The 13,665-nt window shown below is 46.2% G+C and overlaps 1 protein-coding gene across 2 annotated transcripts in view; it reads left to right on the top strand.

Annotated features, from left to right (window-relative positions):
• Positions 1-516: 516 nt before the first annotated feature.
• LOC125724015 (NACHT, LRR and PYD domains-containing protein 12-like) overlaps positions 517-13,665 on the top strand; it is a 134,520-nt gene continuing 121,371 nt past the window's right edge. Inside the window, exons 1-7 of one of the 2 annotated variants that reach the window (XM_049000862.1) lie at positions 525-577; positions 972-1,091; positions 1,621-1,842; positions 3,020-3,083; positions 3,265-3,493; positions 7,470-9,345; positions 12,573-12,746. In XM_049000862.1, the coding sequence (XP_048856819.1) occupies positions 1,012-1,091; positions 1,621-1,842; positions 3,020-3,083; positions 3,265-3,493; positions 7,470-9,345; positions 12,573-12,746 (2,645 nt within the window). In that variant the 5' untranslated portion in view covers positions 525-577; positions 972-1,011. Of the gene's footprint in view, positions 578-971; positions 1,092-1,620; positions 1,843-3,019; positions 3,084-3,264; positions 3,494-7,469; positions 9,346-12,572; positions 12,747-13,665 lie in introns of both variants that reach the window. The other variant, XM_049000864.1, reaches the window with a different exon arrangement.

The following is a 13,665-nucleotide window of genomic DNA, read 5'->3' as shown; positions in this document are numbered from 1 at the left end:
CAGGAATGAGGCACAAATATTACGCCATAGGTCCCAAGTGACATCACCGTGTCCCTGGATGAACAATATGACCAGAAGCAGCTGGGATTCACTATGCAAAGGACAACATGTGCCATGGTGCTTTTGCACTAATTCGTAATAGAGAATTTAAGAATTTAAAAGGTGCCTGTAATTCAGCGCACAGGAGAAAATAACGGGAATATCACTGTATAGCAGCCGCAGCACGGCGACAAATGTGAATAGTGACCGTGATTTAATCGTGGTTAAAGTGTCACTGCACTACCGCGTTTTATATGCAGGAATATAATGCAGAATATGCGTTATGACGGAATTAGGTGGCGGCGGGAGCTCGTCCCCTTTCGCTTGTCTTTTATTATTAAGTCAAGGGGATCAAATCCCCCAAAACGGTCCGCCGTGCCACTGAGCGTTTCTGCTCAGACCGCTTCCGCGTTTGACACGAAGCGGATCATTTCCTGTCTGTAAATGAAAGTAAAAGTGATTTAAAGCTGGAATCGCCATACTGTCAAGATACACGAATGTGATTCTGGAAAAATAATAAAGATATTTTAATTGCAAGGTAAGATTATAGTTAACAGACACAACTAATAATAAAATTAACATGTATGAAACACATATAGAGCGGCGGTGCCACTGATTTAAGCGCGACTTTTTTTGTCTTTCTCCTTTAAAGTAAAACGTCACTTTCTGGTTACTGTAAATTGTATATCTAATTCCAAAGTATTTATCAGTTAAGATGTGTTGCATCGTACGTCGATATAAGTGCTGTGCCTACGTTATGTGCTGATCCTCCTAAAATCTTCAGTAACTTTCTCAGTACTAGTGGAGAAAGTCAGTGTGCAGCCCGAACATGAAATGTGTCAGAATGGAATCCCAGTGCTTTGTCTCGATGTAAAAATGCTGAGGACTAGATGTTGTTTATGTATGTATCTATTTACCCTTCATGTTCGCAGAGGCCCCAGCAGGAATCATCTGGTCTGGATCGGCACAAACATGGAGAAGGAAAGAGGAAAAAGAAGAGCTGCTTCTGAAATGCGCCCCCCTGTGGGGTGTAAGAGAAGGAGCACTGAGAGGTAACAGTGTTACAGCCCACTAGCATGCATGTCTCTCTGGGTCTATAGTCAGGCCATAACATAAAGTAACCTGGACTCCTAGCTAGGGCTGGTCAGTGGGCAGCACTGTAATATGTGTAGCTTAATAAAAAGACCTCGCCATCTTCTGTCTTCTCCTTTCTCTTCCACAATCAGCCAGTTATTTTGGACTAGAGGCGAGTAACAGATCATCCCTCCTATACAAAATGGCCACACAACAAACTAAACAAACAAACAAATATATATACAGGTAATAAGCAACATCAGTCAAGTCTAGTTATGGAGGTTTTTAACAATGATACTAAACGTTTCATATAGGAATTTAAATTTTAGGTTAAACAATTTATTTCACATTATTCCTGACTGTAAATAAATATGTTTACATGAAGAGCTTCACAGCATATCAAAGTGCATGAAGGCAGAGCAGAAGGATAAACAGCAGTGTGACGCCGTCCCCATTGTATGAATTATATTTATACCATGAGGGTTTGATTCCTCTCAATGCCCACAGTGTCCTGATGGAGAGAGCAGACTCCCCTGTACCCAGCAGTGTGATGCCGTCCCCATTGTATGAATTATATTTATACCATGAGGGTTTGATTCCTCTCACTGCCCACAGTGTCCTGATGAAGAGAGCAGACTCCCCTGTACCCAGCTGTGTTTCCCTGAAGAGTGACAGGTCAATGGGAAATCCACCCCACTTCAGTGAGGGACCTTTTCCTACTGATCAAAGGTAAATGTGCATTTAAACAAACACTGTTTAAAACACGTAGACTCTCAGTCAAATGGCACAGAGACACATACAATCTATGAGGAAAGAAACTTTATAATGAATACATCATTTTTTTAACTTTGTGAAATCCAGTTGGCTTTGAGAATTTAAAGAGATGTTCTGTCTGTATTACTGTCTGTGTTCTACACTGTCTGGCCAAAAAAAGTTTCTATTTGAATCAATATCAGCAAATATTTAAAAGCCAGTGACTGGATCGGTATTATAGCTCAGCAACGTTACGCAGCAATAAAGTGAAGTCAGCTGAGTGCCTGAATCTACAGAACGGGCAGGTTATCACATCAATGAATGTTTTCTTTTTATTTAGTCTGTGGTTAATTAATACATAAGTAATAAGTAAAGTCTTACCATTTAACCTGATGTTTTTTTTAGCTAAATCTGGCTACTTTTTGGAAATGAAGTATAAAATGTTTTAATTAAACATTAAGTCTACCAACTTTCACAGAACCACTCTATAGGATTTACTCAAATTAATTAAGGCAGCATTTTTGCACTCACTTTGTTGGTAAATTTATCATTTTTAAGAGCCTGATGTTGGTTCCTGTCCAGCTGGGAGTTAAGGGCTTTGCTCAAGGGCCCAAAGACATGTGACTGATCTGCTGAGGCTGGGCATAAACCGGCATCCTTCGGATCACAGGCCCAGAGGCTTGCTCTACTGAGGCTGGGCATAAACTGCCGACCTTCCGATCACAGGCCCAGAGGCTCACTCTCCTGAGGCTGGGCATAAACCAGCGACCTTCCGATCACAGGCCCAGAGGCTTACTCTACTGAGGCTGGGCATAAACCGATGACCTTCCGATCACAGGCCCAGAGGCTTACTCTCCTGAGGCTGGGCATAAACCAGCGACCTTCCGATCACAGGCCCAGAGGCTTACTCTGCTGAGGCTGGGCATAAACCGACGACCTTCCGATCACAGGCCCAGAGGTTTACTCTGCTGAGCCACATGCTGTCCCCCCCTCCCCCCCCAAACAAACCCACTGTCGCCTCTGGCTGCCTCTCTGGGGCCATTTGGCACGGACGATGTCAAGCGCTTTGAGACAATATAATATTTTGAAAATGCACTAGGTAAATAAATTTGAATTGAACTGAATTAGATTGACTTTTCTGCCTTATTCACAGAGACGAAATGGAAGAATGCAGTTCAAATCTACATGATAAATCAGGTTTATCATCCATATCGAAGGTCTGTATTTGTTGCTGATATGTTTTCTTAGCTGTTATGTGAATTAGCTTGTATTTTATACAGTTGAATAATAAGAAATTCATCCTGTTAAAGGAAATTTATTTAAAACTATGATTCACAAGTAAAACTTTGAAAATGTTTGGTGTAAGTAGCAAGAATTAACTGTGACTGTTTATTTTAGTCACTAGAGGAAAAAGCCGTAAAGTTCCTAAAAGATGAGCTGAAGAAGTTTGTGAGGTATCTAGATCAGAATTACCCAGAATTCTCTGAGCCTCCGCTTGAGGACGACAATGACCTAGACAGTGATGGTCGGATGCAGAAGAGCTGTGGTAGAGAGGGAGCTCTGAAGATCACATTATACATCCTGAGGACCATGAAGCAAAATGATCTCGCTGACATGCTGGAGAAGAGTAAGAGCCTCATAACATTCTGTACATGTACAGCACTGTGCAAATGTCTTAGGCAGCCAGAGAGAAGGATCTTCATGTTGGTATGTGAGCCAATCCAAACACTTTACTAAAGTCACCACAGTATTTGCAGAAATCGTACATCCATGTATTTTTTTACTTGACCACTAGCAGAGGCCATGTGGCTAATCAGTATCTCATGGACATTTTTAGCTGATTTCATTAGTTAATGAAGTGAGCTGGTGGTGAAATGTAAGGATCACATGGACTGGCTGTGGTCCCCTGAGGAGGTTTGGGAGCTGAAGTGATGCTTTAGGTTTTGTTTCCAGAGCAACTTACTTCCCAGATAAATGGCTTTAAACTCGTGGTGTCAATTGATTAAAAAATGGTCCAGTTAGTCACAATAACAAGCTGTTATTAATCATGATTAATCACACGTTTAAAATGGTGGTCGGCTATATGCTAGTATTTTTTGTTAGAGAAATACATGTGTGGTCTTGGAACAAAGAAATGCATGACAAACTGGTAAGTGTGATGCCCGGCCCGTCCGCTCCTCGTGTGTGCCACGCCCCCTGAATACCCACGTGTTCTTTCCCGATCGTTGCCACCTGTGTCTGATTACTTTGATTAGTCTTGTTCTGTTTTAAGTCCTGGTCTGACCTGTTCCCCTTGTCCGTCATTGATGTAAGTTGGCGTCTGATGTTTCCCGTCCGAAGTCCTTTGATTAAACTCCCGTTTGCCCTGTATTTGCCTGTCTGCTTGCTCCTTGCATGCCTTACCCGCACGATCTCCTGCCTGCACCACCCCGATCGTGACAGAATGACAGACCAACTAAACAAGGCAGAATACATCTCCGAGGAGGAGTACTTCCGCCTCGGAGAACAGGTAGTATTCTGGCGATCCCAACCCGGCATCACGGAGGATCTTCCCGTGTGGAGCCTCGTCCGCCGGAGTGAGGAGACCCTCGAAGAGCTAGCCCTCGGCCTGGATGCACACTTGGCCGAGGAGCTGCGCGAGAGTCTCCGTCAAATAGCCCAGCTCCGGAACGAGCGCTCCCAGCGAGCACGGGCCCATTCTTCCGCCGTCCGTGTTTGTGGACGTGGCTCCACCTCCCGTCGCTGCCAAGAGCCGGAGGAGGAGAAAGAGGGGACCGACGATCGCCTTGGGGGCATGTGCCCTCATCCCAGCGTTTCTCCCAGAAGAGGATCGGGAGAGCTCCCCGATCACCCGGATGGCCCCCAGCTCTGCTAAGCTGCATTCCCAGGCAGCCTATCCCGTCCGGAGAGCACACCAGGCCGCGGGGCGGCTTGAGCAGCCGAGACCGCCGCTCTCTGCGACCGCAGCACCCGAGGAGCTTCCCCTGCTCTTACCGCCCACGGACCCCACTCCCGTGCAGCCGCCGCCGCCCGCGGACCCCGCTCCCGTGCAGCCGCCTTCGCCCCTCGGACCCCGCTCCCATGCAGCCACCGCTGCTGCCTGCGCAGCTCGCGCAGCCGCCGTCACCTGCGCAGCCAGCGCAGCTTCCCCAGCCTGCAGCTCCAGCGCCCACGCCCGAGGCGCTCCCTCTGCCTGCAGCTCCAGCACCCATGCCTGAGGTGCTCCCCCTGCCTGCAGCTCCAGCGCCCACGCCCGAGGCGCTCCCTCTGCAGCCTGCAGCTCTAGTCCCTGACCCCACTCCAGTCCCTTCTGCCCTAGTCCCCGAGCAGGTCCCAGAGGACTCCATCTTAGCACCTCCCTCTCCGGAGGTGGAGGAGCTTGAATGGAACCACTCGGGGACCCTACTTGTGACTCGTGTACCCTCACCCCGGCGAACTCGACCCCGAATAGGGGTCGTCATGTCTGTGTCCCGTAAAGGGAGGGGACACAGACGGAGGACTGGGGTCCCGCCTGCCCTGGCTCGCCCTCCCTCGCCTGTGCTAGGGCTTGGTCTGCGCCTGCGGGTCCTGGCCCCCCGGGTCGGCGGTCGCCTACGGGTCCCCCTCCTTGCCCTCGTCGCCCTGCCTCGCTCCCTCCGCCGGGTCCTCGGTGGTCGCCTGCGGGTTCCCTGAGGGCAGCTCCTCCGTCGCCTCCAGGTCCTCCCGCTCCGGCGCGGCGGATGACGTCGCCGCCTGCAGCGGCTCCCCCCCTCTCCTTGCCTTCGCCAGGGTCCCTTCCTGCTCCCTCGTCCCCTTCCCCGGTGCTCCCTCCAGCTCCCTCCTCGGCCCATTCTTCAGTCCCTCGCCCGGTCTCCTCGGCCCCTCCGGGGTCCCCTCCGGCTCTGGCCTCCCGGCCGTCTGCGGCCCCTCTGGCCGCCTCCCGACGCCCGCTGGGGCTCCCTCCGGCTTCCCCCGCCTTCTCTCCCTTCTTCCCTGCCTCTGTCCCTCCTTCCTTTGTTCCCCCTTTCTCTGTTCCTGGTCCTTTTGTTCTGCCCCGCTCTGCTCCTGGTTTCCCGTCGTTCCCTCCCGTCACTCCCGCTCCTTTTGTTCCACCCGTTCCCTCTGTTTCTCCCGTCCTGATCTGTCTCTCCGCTTTCCCGGTCCTGTGTCACGTCTTGTCCTACGTCCTGTCTCTCGCCGTGTTTTGTCCTTCAGTCCTGTTCCCAGTCCTGCGTTGATCCCTGTTTTCTTTTTCAGATCCTGTTTTTTCCCTCGTCCCATCCTGCGCCCCTCCGAGGCACGGTGAAGCGTGCCTTTGGGGGGGGGGTTCTGTGATGCCCGGCCCGTCCGCTCCTCGTGTGTGTCACGCCCCCTGAATACCCACATGTTCTTTCCCGATCATTGCCACCTGTGTCTGATTACTTTGATTAGTCTTGTCCTGTTTTAAGTCCTGGTCTCCCCAGTTTCCCTTGTCTGTCATTGATGTTAGTGAATGTCCGTGCCTTCGTTTCAATTAAACCACTCGTTTGCCCTGATTTGCAGCTTCCAGCCTGTTTCTTGTTTGCCTGCCCGCACGATCGCCGTTCCGTCCGGCTTAGATCGTGACAGTAAGAGGAATCGCGTCTTTTTAATATAACATCCTGCTTTTGATGATTTATGACTAAGAATTGGAATTCTTGCTTTCCAAAAAAATAAAACATGATAAATATACCTCATCACATAATGTTCGCTTTTTTCCTGACAGTTTTCACCAAGAGTGAAAAATGTATTTAACCGTGTAAATATACTTTTGACATAGCTAATATTAGGTTTATAATGGAATAATATATAGATTTTCCGTAAGACGTCTCCTGCTCTGGGCTGCATTTCCCAAAAACACAGTTGCTGACTTACATAGTTAAGAAACACGCCCGCTGCTGGCAGATGCTCTCACAGCCCCGTAAGCAGAGAGACCCCACATTAAACCACCATACTAGCCCTATAATGCGACGTGACGTCACACCTCTGGTCCCGATATACCCGCCCCCCCAATGTTAACACTGTAGCGCCGGTGGGATGGCTTCCGTGAATCCTGCCTGATCCTCGCGTGTCTTTAGTCATTATATAAATTACCCACAGTTTGTGTGCCTCACTATCCGGCCTCGGACCTCCCTGTGTTTCCATCTTATGGTGCTTTGGTGCTTGTTGAGTACCTGTGTTAGTCTTTTTAAGGACTTAATAACAGCCATTGTTCTCCTGTTCAAAAGAGCCTCCTCGCCTTCCACTGTCGCTATGCGGTCTGCCGAGTACCACAATACGAGACCTACGGCCCTGGGTCTGCCTACATGATTAATTTGCATTAAGAACAAAATAGAGCATTATGGTTTCCTGATTAATCGCAAACATTAACTCGTTAACATTGACAGCATTACTTTAAACATTTTCTTTGTCTGCCTAAGACTTATGCACAATACTGTATGTTGTGTTGCGGTAAAATTTGTATGGTAAAACTTTCCATTTCACATTTGTCACAGTGAAATATCTGGACTTGTATGTGCAAAAAGGTGTTTTTGAAAATATTCCTTGTCTCATAATGGTCAGGATCACAATAAGAATTCATGCATTTTCCTCTCATTTCTTTTCAGGACAGCTCATGCTGCAATATTTGCACAGAATCAAAAGTAACCTGAAGCAGAAATGTGAGTGTGTATTTGAAGGGAAAGCTAAGGAAGGACAGCCAACACTTCTCAGTGAGATTTACACAGAACTCTACATAACTGAAGGTGGGACTGGAGGAGTCAATGATGAGCATGAAGTGAGACAGATTGAAACAGCATCCAAGAAAAGGCGAACAGAAGATACTACAGTCAAGTGCAATGATATATTTAAACCTTTATGTGGGCGTAAGACACCTATCAGAACTGTACTCACTAAAGGGGTGGCAGGTATCGGGAAAACAGTCTCTGTGCAGAAATTTATTCTCGACTGGGCAGAAGGAAAAGCAAACCAGAATGTTCACTTCATATTTACTCTTCCTTTCCGGGACCTGAATTTGATTAAGAAGGAATACAGTCTGATTGAACTGCTTCACCACTTTGTCCCGGAACTGAAATCAATTCAATCCACTGAGCTGTTTAGGTACAAAGTCTTGTTCATCTTTGATGGTCTGGATGAGTGTCGCCTTCCTCTAAATTTTCAGAACAATGGGAGCTGGTTGGATGAAACAAAGAAAACGTCACTGGATGTGCTGTTGACTAACCTCATTAAGGGGAATCTGCTGCAATCTGCTCTCCTCTGGATAACCTCCCGGCCAGCAGCAGCCAATCAGATACCTCCTGACTGCATCCACCGAGTGACCGAGATACGAGGGTTCAGTGATGCCCAGAAAGAGGAGTATTTCAGGAGGAGATTCAGTGATGAGAGCCTGGCCAGCAGGATTATCACACATGTGAAATCATCAAGGAGCCTCTTCATCATGTGCCACATACCTGTGTTCTGCTGGATTTCAGCCACTGTCCTTGAGAGGCTTTTTAGTGAGACTGACAGGGGAGAAATTCCAAAGACTCTGACTGAAATGTACACACACTTCCTGATCTTTCAGTCGAGTTTGAAAAATGACAAGTATATGAAAAATGATGAAACCAAGCATATTGAATACAGCAATGAATTCCTTTTGAAACTTGGTAAACTGGCTTTTGACAACCTTGAGAAAGGCAATCTCATATTTTATGAGCAAGATCTGACAGAGAATGGCATTGATGTCACTGAAGCTTCAGTTTACTCTGGACTGTGCACAGAAGTCTTTAAAGAGGAATATGGGCTGTATGAGGAGAAGGTGTACTGCTTTGTGCATCTGAGCATCCAGGAGTATCTCGCTGCTTTATATGTGTTTCTGTCAAAGAAGACTGTGTTTCTGCTGAAGACTGCAGTGGATCAGGCATTAGAGAGCAAGAATGGACACTTGGACCTCTACCTCCGCTTCCTACTGGGCCTCTCAACAGACTCCAGTAAGACTCTGTTACAAAGGCTACTGGGAAAAACAAAAACCAGCTCACATAACATTAAGGAAACAGACCAACACTTACATCTATCCAATATCTGTACCGACGTGTCCTGTTCAGGGCCATGGGGGTTCAAAGCTTGTCCCCAAAGCAATGAGTACATGGCAGAGAATTTTTTGAGTTCTGACTCAGAATCTGACCTAGAATGGGGTGCCAACCATTCACCGAGTCATTACATCAAGGAGAAAATAAAGGAGAATTTATCTCCAGAAAGGACCATCAACCTATTCCACTGTCTGACAGAGCTGGGTGACAATTCTCTAGTAGAAGAAGTACAAAGATACCTGAATTCAGGAAGACTTTCAGCAGAAGACCTCTCACCTGCACAGTACTCAGCTCTGGCCTTTGTGATGCTGATGTCAGATGAGGAGCTGGATGTGTTTGATCTGAAGAAATACATCAGATCAGATAATCAGCACTGGAGGCTGCTGCCTGTGGTCAAGAACTCCAGGACGGCTCTGTAAGTGACGTGGGGATGGGAAATCATGTCTGGTCTGGCAGTAATACATGAATATTGTTTGAAATGTCTGATGAATATTATTATTTGATAATCTCGACTACAGCTGTTTCTGTAGCAGTAGCTAATCTGGACCACAGACTTTATAATGACTGAAGGTAGTGATGCAGTAACAAACAAAAAAGTGAGGTTTCCGTTCCCATCCAGTCTGCCTTCGGATCACAGGCACAGCATCCTAACCTGCTATAGAAACAGTGAGGGCTCTTTACCCACAGGGTGTATAAGTGGTATGTGAGTGTTATTGTCAGCAGGCGTGTTCATGTGATGGAGCCCAGAGCTGGGAGCTTCTGTATGACTGCTGTCTCTGGCTGCTCACTGGCGGCCTCTGCTGGCCACAGCTGTGCTTGGCAGAGAAGAGAATATAACAGAATATCGTTATTGTCACAGTACATGTACAAAGAAACTCTGTTTGTTTTCCCACCAATAACAACACCTCCACCCAGGCAGTTATATATATTAACATTGTTTAACACTAGCAGTCCCAGAGAGCAGCCATTTGGCTTTTCTATCTATAAAACCCACAGGACAGCTGTTGGGCTGGAAGACTTTTAACTAATATCCTTAATCACCTGTGAACAGATGCTTTTGTTATGTAAACAAGGTGGGGCCATCAAGAATTCTGTGGTGTATGAACCTCCTCACCAAAGAAAGAACATGTAGAGAAGACTCACAACTCAGCAGGCCTTGGAAATTCTCCTGAGTGAAGTAAACCCTTGTGACTCGGATGGAGAAGAAATAGAACTTCAGCCGGATTCGGACTCAGAGCCGTCTGATCAGTCTTCAGGTTAATTTTTATTTCATATTATTTCCTATTTCATTTCAAACAAGTAAGTGGAAAAAGAGAGCTCGTTTGGGGACTTACCTGACAGAGACAGCGAAAGATGGCACAGTGTGGCGTGAAGAACAGGTGGGGACGCGTCTCCCTTTCACCCCAATAGAAGCGTACGCCACAGAAGGAGAGCCAACGGCTAAGGCCAGAAGAAGTATCTCGAGTCGCCTTCAGAGCTTCCTTTGTTTCATCACTCTTGACATGCTTCGTAGCATTCAAGAATGGACTATTCAACATGCACAGCAAACAGAGCATGCTCATTGGTTCATGGCCCTCCCTGAACTAATGGCATTTATTGTAATTGTCATCTTGCGGGGGCTTACCAAGGTTCCATCGCTACGTGACTGCTGGTCAGCAACCCTGGGAAACCCACAGATCATTGGAACTATGCCGCGAAACCGCTTCCAAGACATCATGCGACACCTACGCTTTGACGACAGGTCCACCCGCAGTGATCGAGCAAAGACAGATAAGTTCGCTGCAATTTCTAGTGTGTGGGGATCATTTCTTACCAACTGCATCACGTCCTACAACCCTGGTCTACATATCACCGTTGATGAACAGCTTTTCCCGTCAAAGACTCGCTGCTGTTTCCTGCAGTATATTGCAACTAAACCTGATAAGTTTGGGATCAAGTTTTGGGTGGCTTGTGACCTAAAATCCAAGTACATTTGCAATGTCCTCCCATATCTTGGCAAGGACCCCAGTCGTCCCAGTGGGGAGAGACTGTCTGAATTTCCAAGGCCTGCTGAGTGGTGAGTCTTCTCTACATGTTCTTTCTTTGGAGAGGAGGTTCGTACACCATAGAATTCTTGATGGCACTGAAGTAGTAGGCTATGTGCAGTGAGATTTTATCCAGTTCAGCACAAAAGGAAGTTCTCTGCTTTTAGCACCTCTCCCTCACCCATACATTCCATTCAACCCCCACCCACTCCCCTGCGAAATTCCTCAGGTAATGACCACATTTGCATATGAATTGATGCTAATGATGGCCAAGGGAGTAGCCAGTTCGCAACCTCTTGGCTAAAGGAGGGTTAGAAAAGTCTGGGACTTCTAGTATATAATGAAAATGTAACATTTATTTCCCCTGTGGATAAATCACAAGGCTGGATTTATTTTCACCATGAGAGTCTGGAAGCCGGATTTTATATTGACTGAAGTTAGTGATGTAGTAAAGTGACAGGTTTTCTATGACCATCCTTTGTGTGAGAAACTGCCAAGAGCCAGAATCTCACAGAATGTTGGGGCTCTGTGTCTGTGAGCGGAAAGTCACTGGTTCAGATCTCCTGGCTGGCAGAGTGATGTCATCGCTGGGTCCTTGAGCAAATCCCTTATTGCCAATAACTGCAGGGGCGCTGGATGCTGGCCGACCCTGTGCTGTGACCCCAAACTTCCTCTCACCTGTGTATTTCTGTGTGTCTCATGGAGCAGAATGGGAGGTGAAAAGACAATTTCCCCATGGGGATGAATGAAGTATCACTCTTCATAAATATTTCTTTTAAATGAATGTTCCTTTTAAAAGCATATCTGAAAGGATTGATAGTCCTGCAATTAGGGTTTGGTTATTTCATAAGTTCCCAGGTAGAGAAATACAGTAAATAATGATTTCACTCACAGGATCAGGAATCATGGTGGTATTTAAAAAACATGAACTCCTCTGGACATAATTCAAATCCCACATAAACACACACACAGACAAACACGCACACATATATATCACTGGCAGGAACCAAACCCGACACCCTAGATGGTCGGCTGTAGTGCTGATCACTGAGCCACATCGCTGCTCAGAGCTTTATGGAAATACTTATGCAGATATTAAAGAGTCTCAGGGTACAGAACATTATTGGGAATATGGTCTGTATGACTTATGAAAATGTATAGTTTGAATAAAACTATAGGCTTTTAACCCATGATGGACTTACCCACTGTCAATGATTATATGACAGCAAAAAATGGCCAAAATACACAGTAAATTTACAGGAGATCCTGTGTTGTTCCACCAGCTGCTCATCTGAGCAGATTGATCCAGTTCCTGAATATTCTGCACACAAAACCTTTCAGGATATTTGTGCTTTGAAATGAAAATGTTCACTGTATTCATCATGACAGGGAACATGATGACCATCAGAGGATTGGCCAGCATTAAAAATGTATCATGTTTAATTTTTCTAACTGTAGTGATTTAAGGTACTGCCTTGCTATGTCTCCAATTCTCTTTGAACTGTAGTCTGTCCCTCTTATTATGCTGAAATAAGTCTGGATATTTTGTACCACTATGATCACTGATGTGTAGGATATATACCGGTCTGTGTGTATAATAACAGGGCTCCTTTGGCAGGCTGAACAGCTGTAATCTCACAAAGAAATGCAGTGAGGCGCTGGCTTCAGCTCTCAGATCAAACTCCTCACCCCTGAGAGAGCTGGACCTGAGTGACAATGACCTGCAGGATTCAGGAGTGAAGCTGCTCTCTGCTGTACTGGAGGATTCACATTGTAAGCTGGAGATACTGAGGTCAGTATTACTGGGTATTCTACACTGTGAACTGTAATTCTTGAAGTAGCCACATTGGAAATATGAAATTAGTCACATTTAAGTTAGTGATGTAGTTTCCGTCACCATCCTTTGTGTGACGGACAGCCAAGAGCCAGAATTTCACAGAATGTTTGGACTCTGTGCCCGTGAGTAGAAGGTCACTGGTTCAGATCTCCTGGCCGGTAGAGTGATGTCATCGCTGGGTCCTTGAGCAAATCCCTTAATGCCAGTAACTGCAGGGGCGCTGGATGCTGGCCGACCCTGTGCTGTGACCCCAAACTTCCTCTCACCTGTGTATTTCTGTGTGTCTCATGGAGCAGAATGGGAGGTGAAAAGACAATTTCCCCATGGGGATGAATGAAGTATCACTCTTCATAAATTTTTCTTTTAAATGAATGTTCCTTTTAAAAGCATATCTGAAAGGATTGGTAGTCCTTCAATTAGGGTTTGGTGATTTCATAAGTTCCCAGGTAGAGAAATACAGTAAATAATGATTTCACTCACAGGATCAGGAATCATGGTGGTATTTAAAAAAAATGAACTCCTCTGGACATTACTCAAATCCCATATAAACACACGCACACACACACAGACACACTCACACACATATATATCACTGGCAGGAACCAAACCCGACACCCTAGATGGTCGGCTGTAGTGCTGATCACTGAGTCACAGTGCTGCTCAGAGCTTTATGGAAATACTTATGCAGATATTACAGAGTCTCTGGGTACAGAACATTATTGGGAATATGATCTGTATGACTTATGAAAATGTATAGTTTGAATAAAACTATAGGCTTTTAACCCATGATGGACTTACCCACTGTCAATGATTATATGACAGCAAAAAATGGCCAAAATACGCAGTAAATTTACAGGAGATCCTGTGTTGTTCC

Source organism: Brienomyrus brachyistius, unplaced genomic scaffold, assembly GCF_023856365.1.
Source record: "Brienomyrus brachyistius isolate T26 unplaced genomic scaffold, BBRACH_0.4 scaffold53, whole genome shotgun sequence".
NCBI lineage: Eukaryota > Metazoa > Chordata > Actinopteri > Osteoglossiformes > Mormyridae > Brienomyrus > Brienomyrus brachyistius.
The sequence above is the reverse complement of the archived record's forward strand: the minus strand, read 5'-3'. Positions and strand labels throughout refer to the sequence as shown.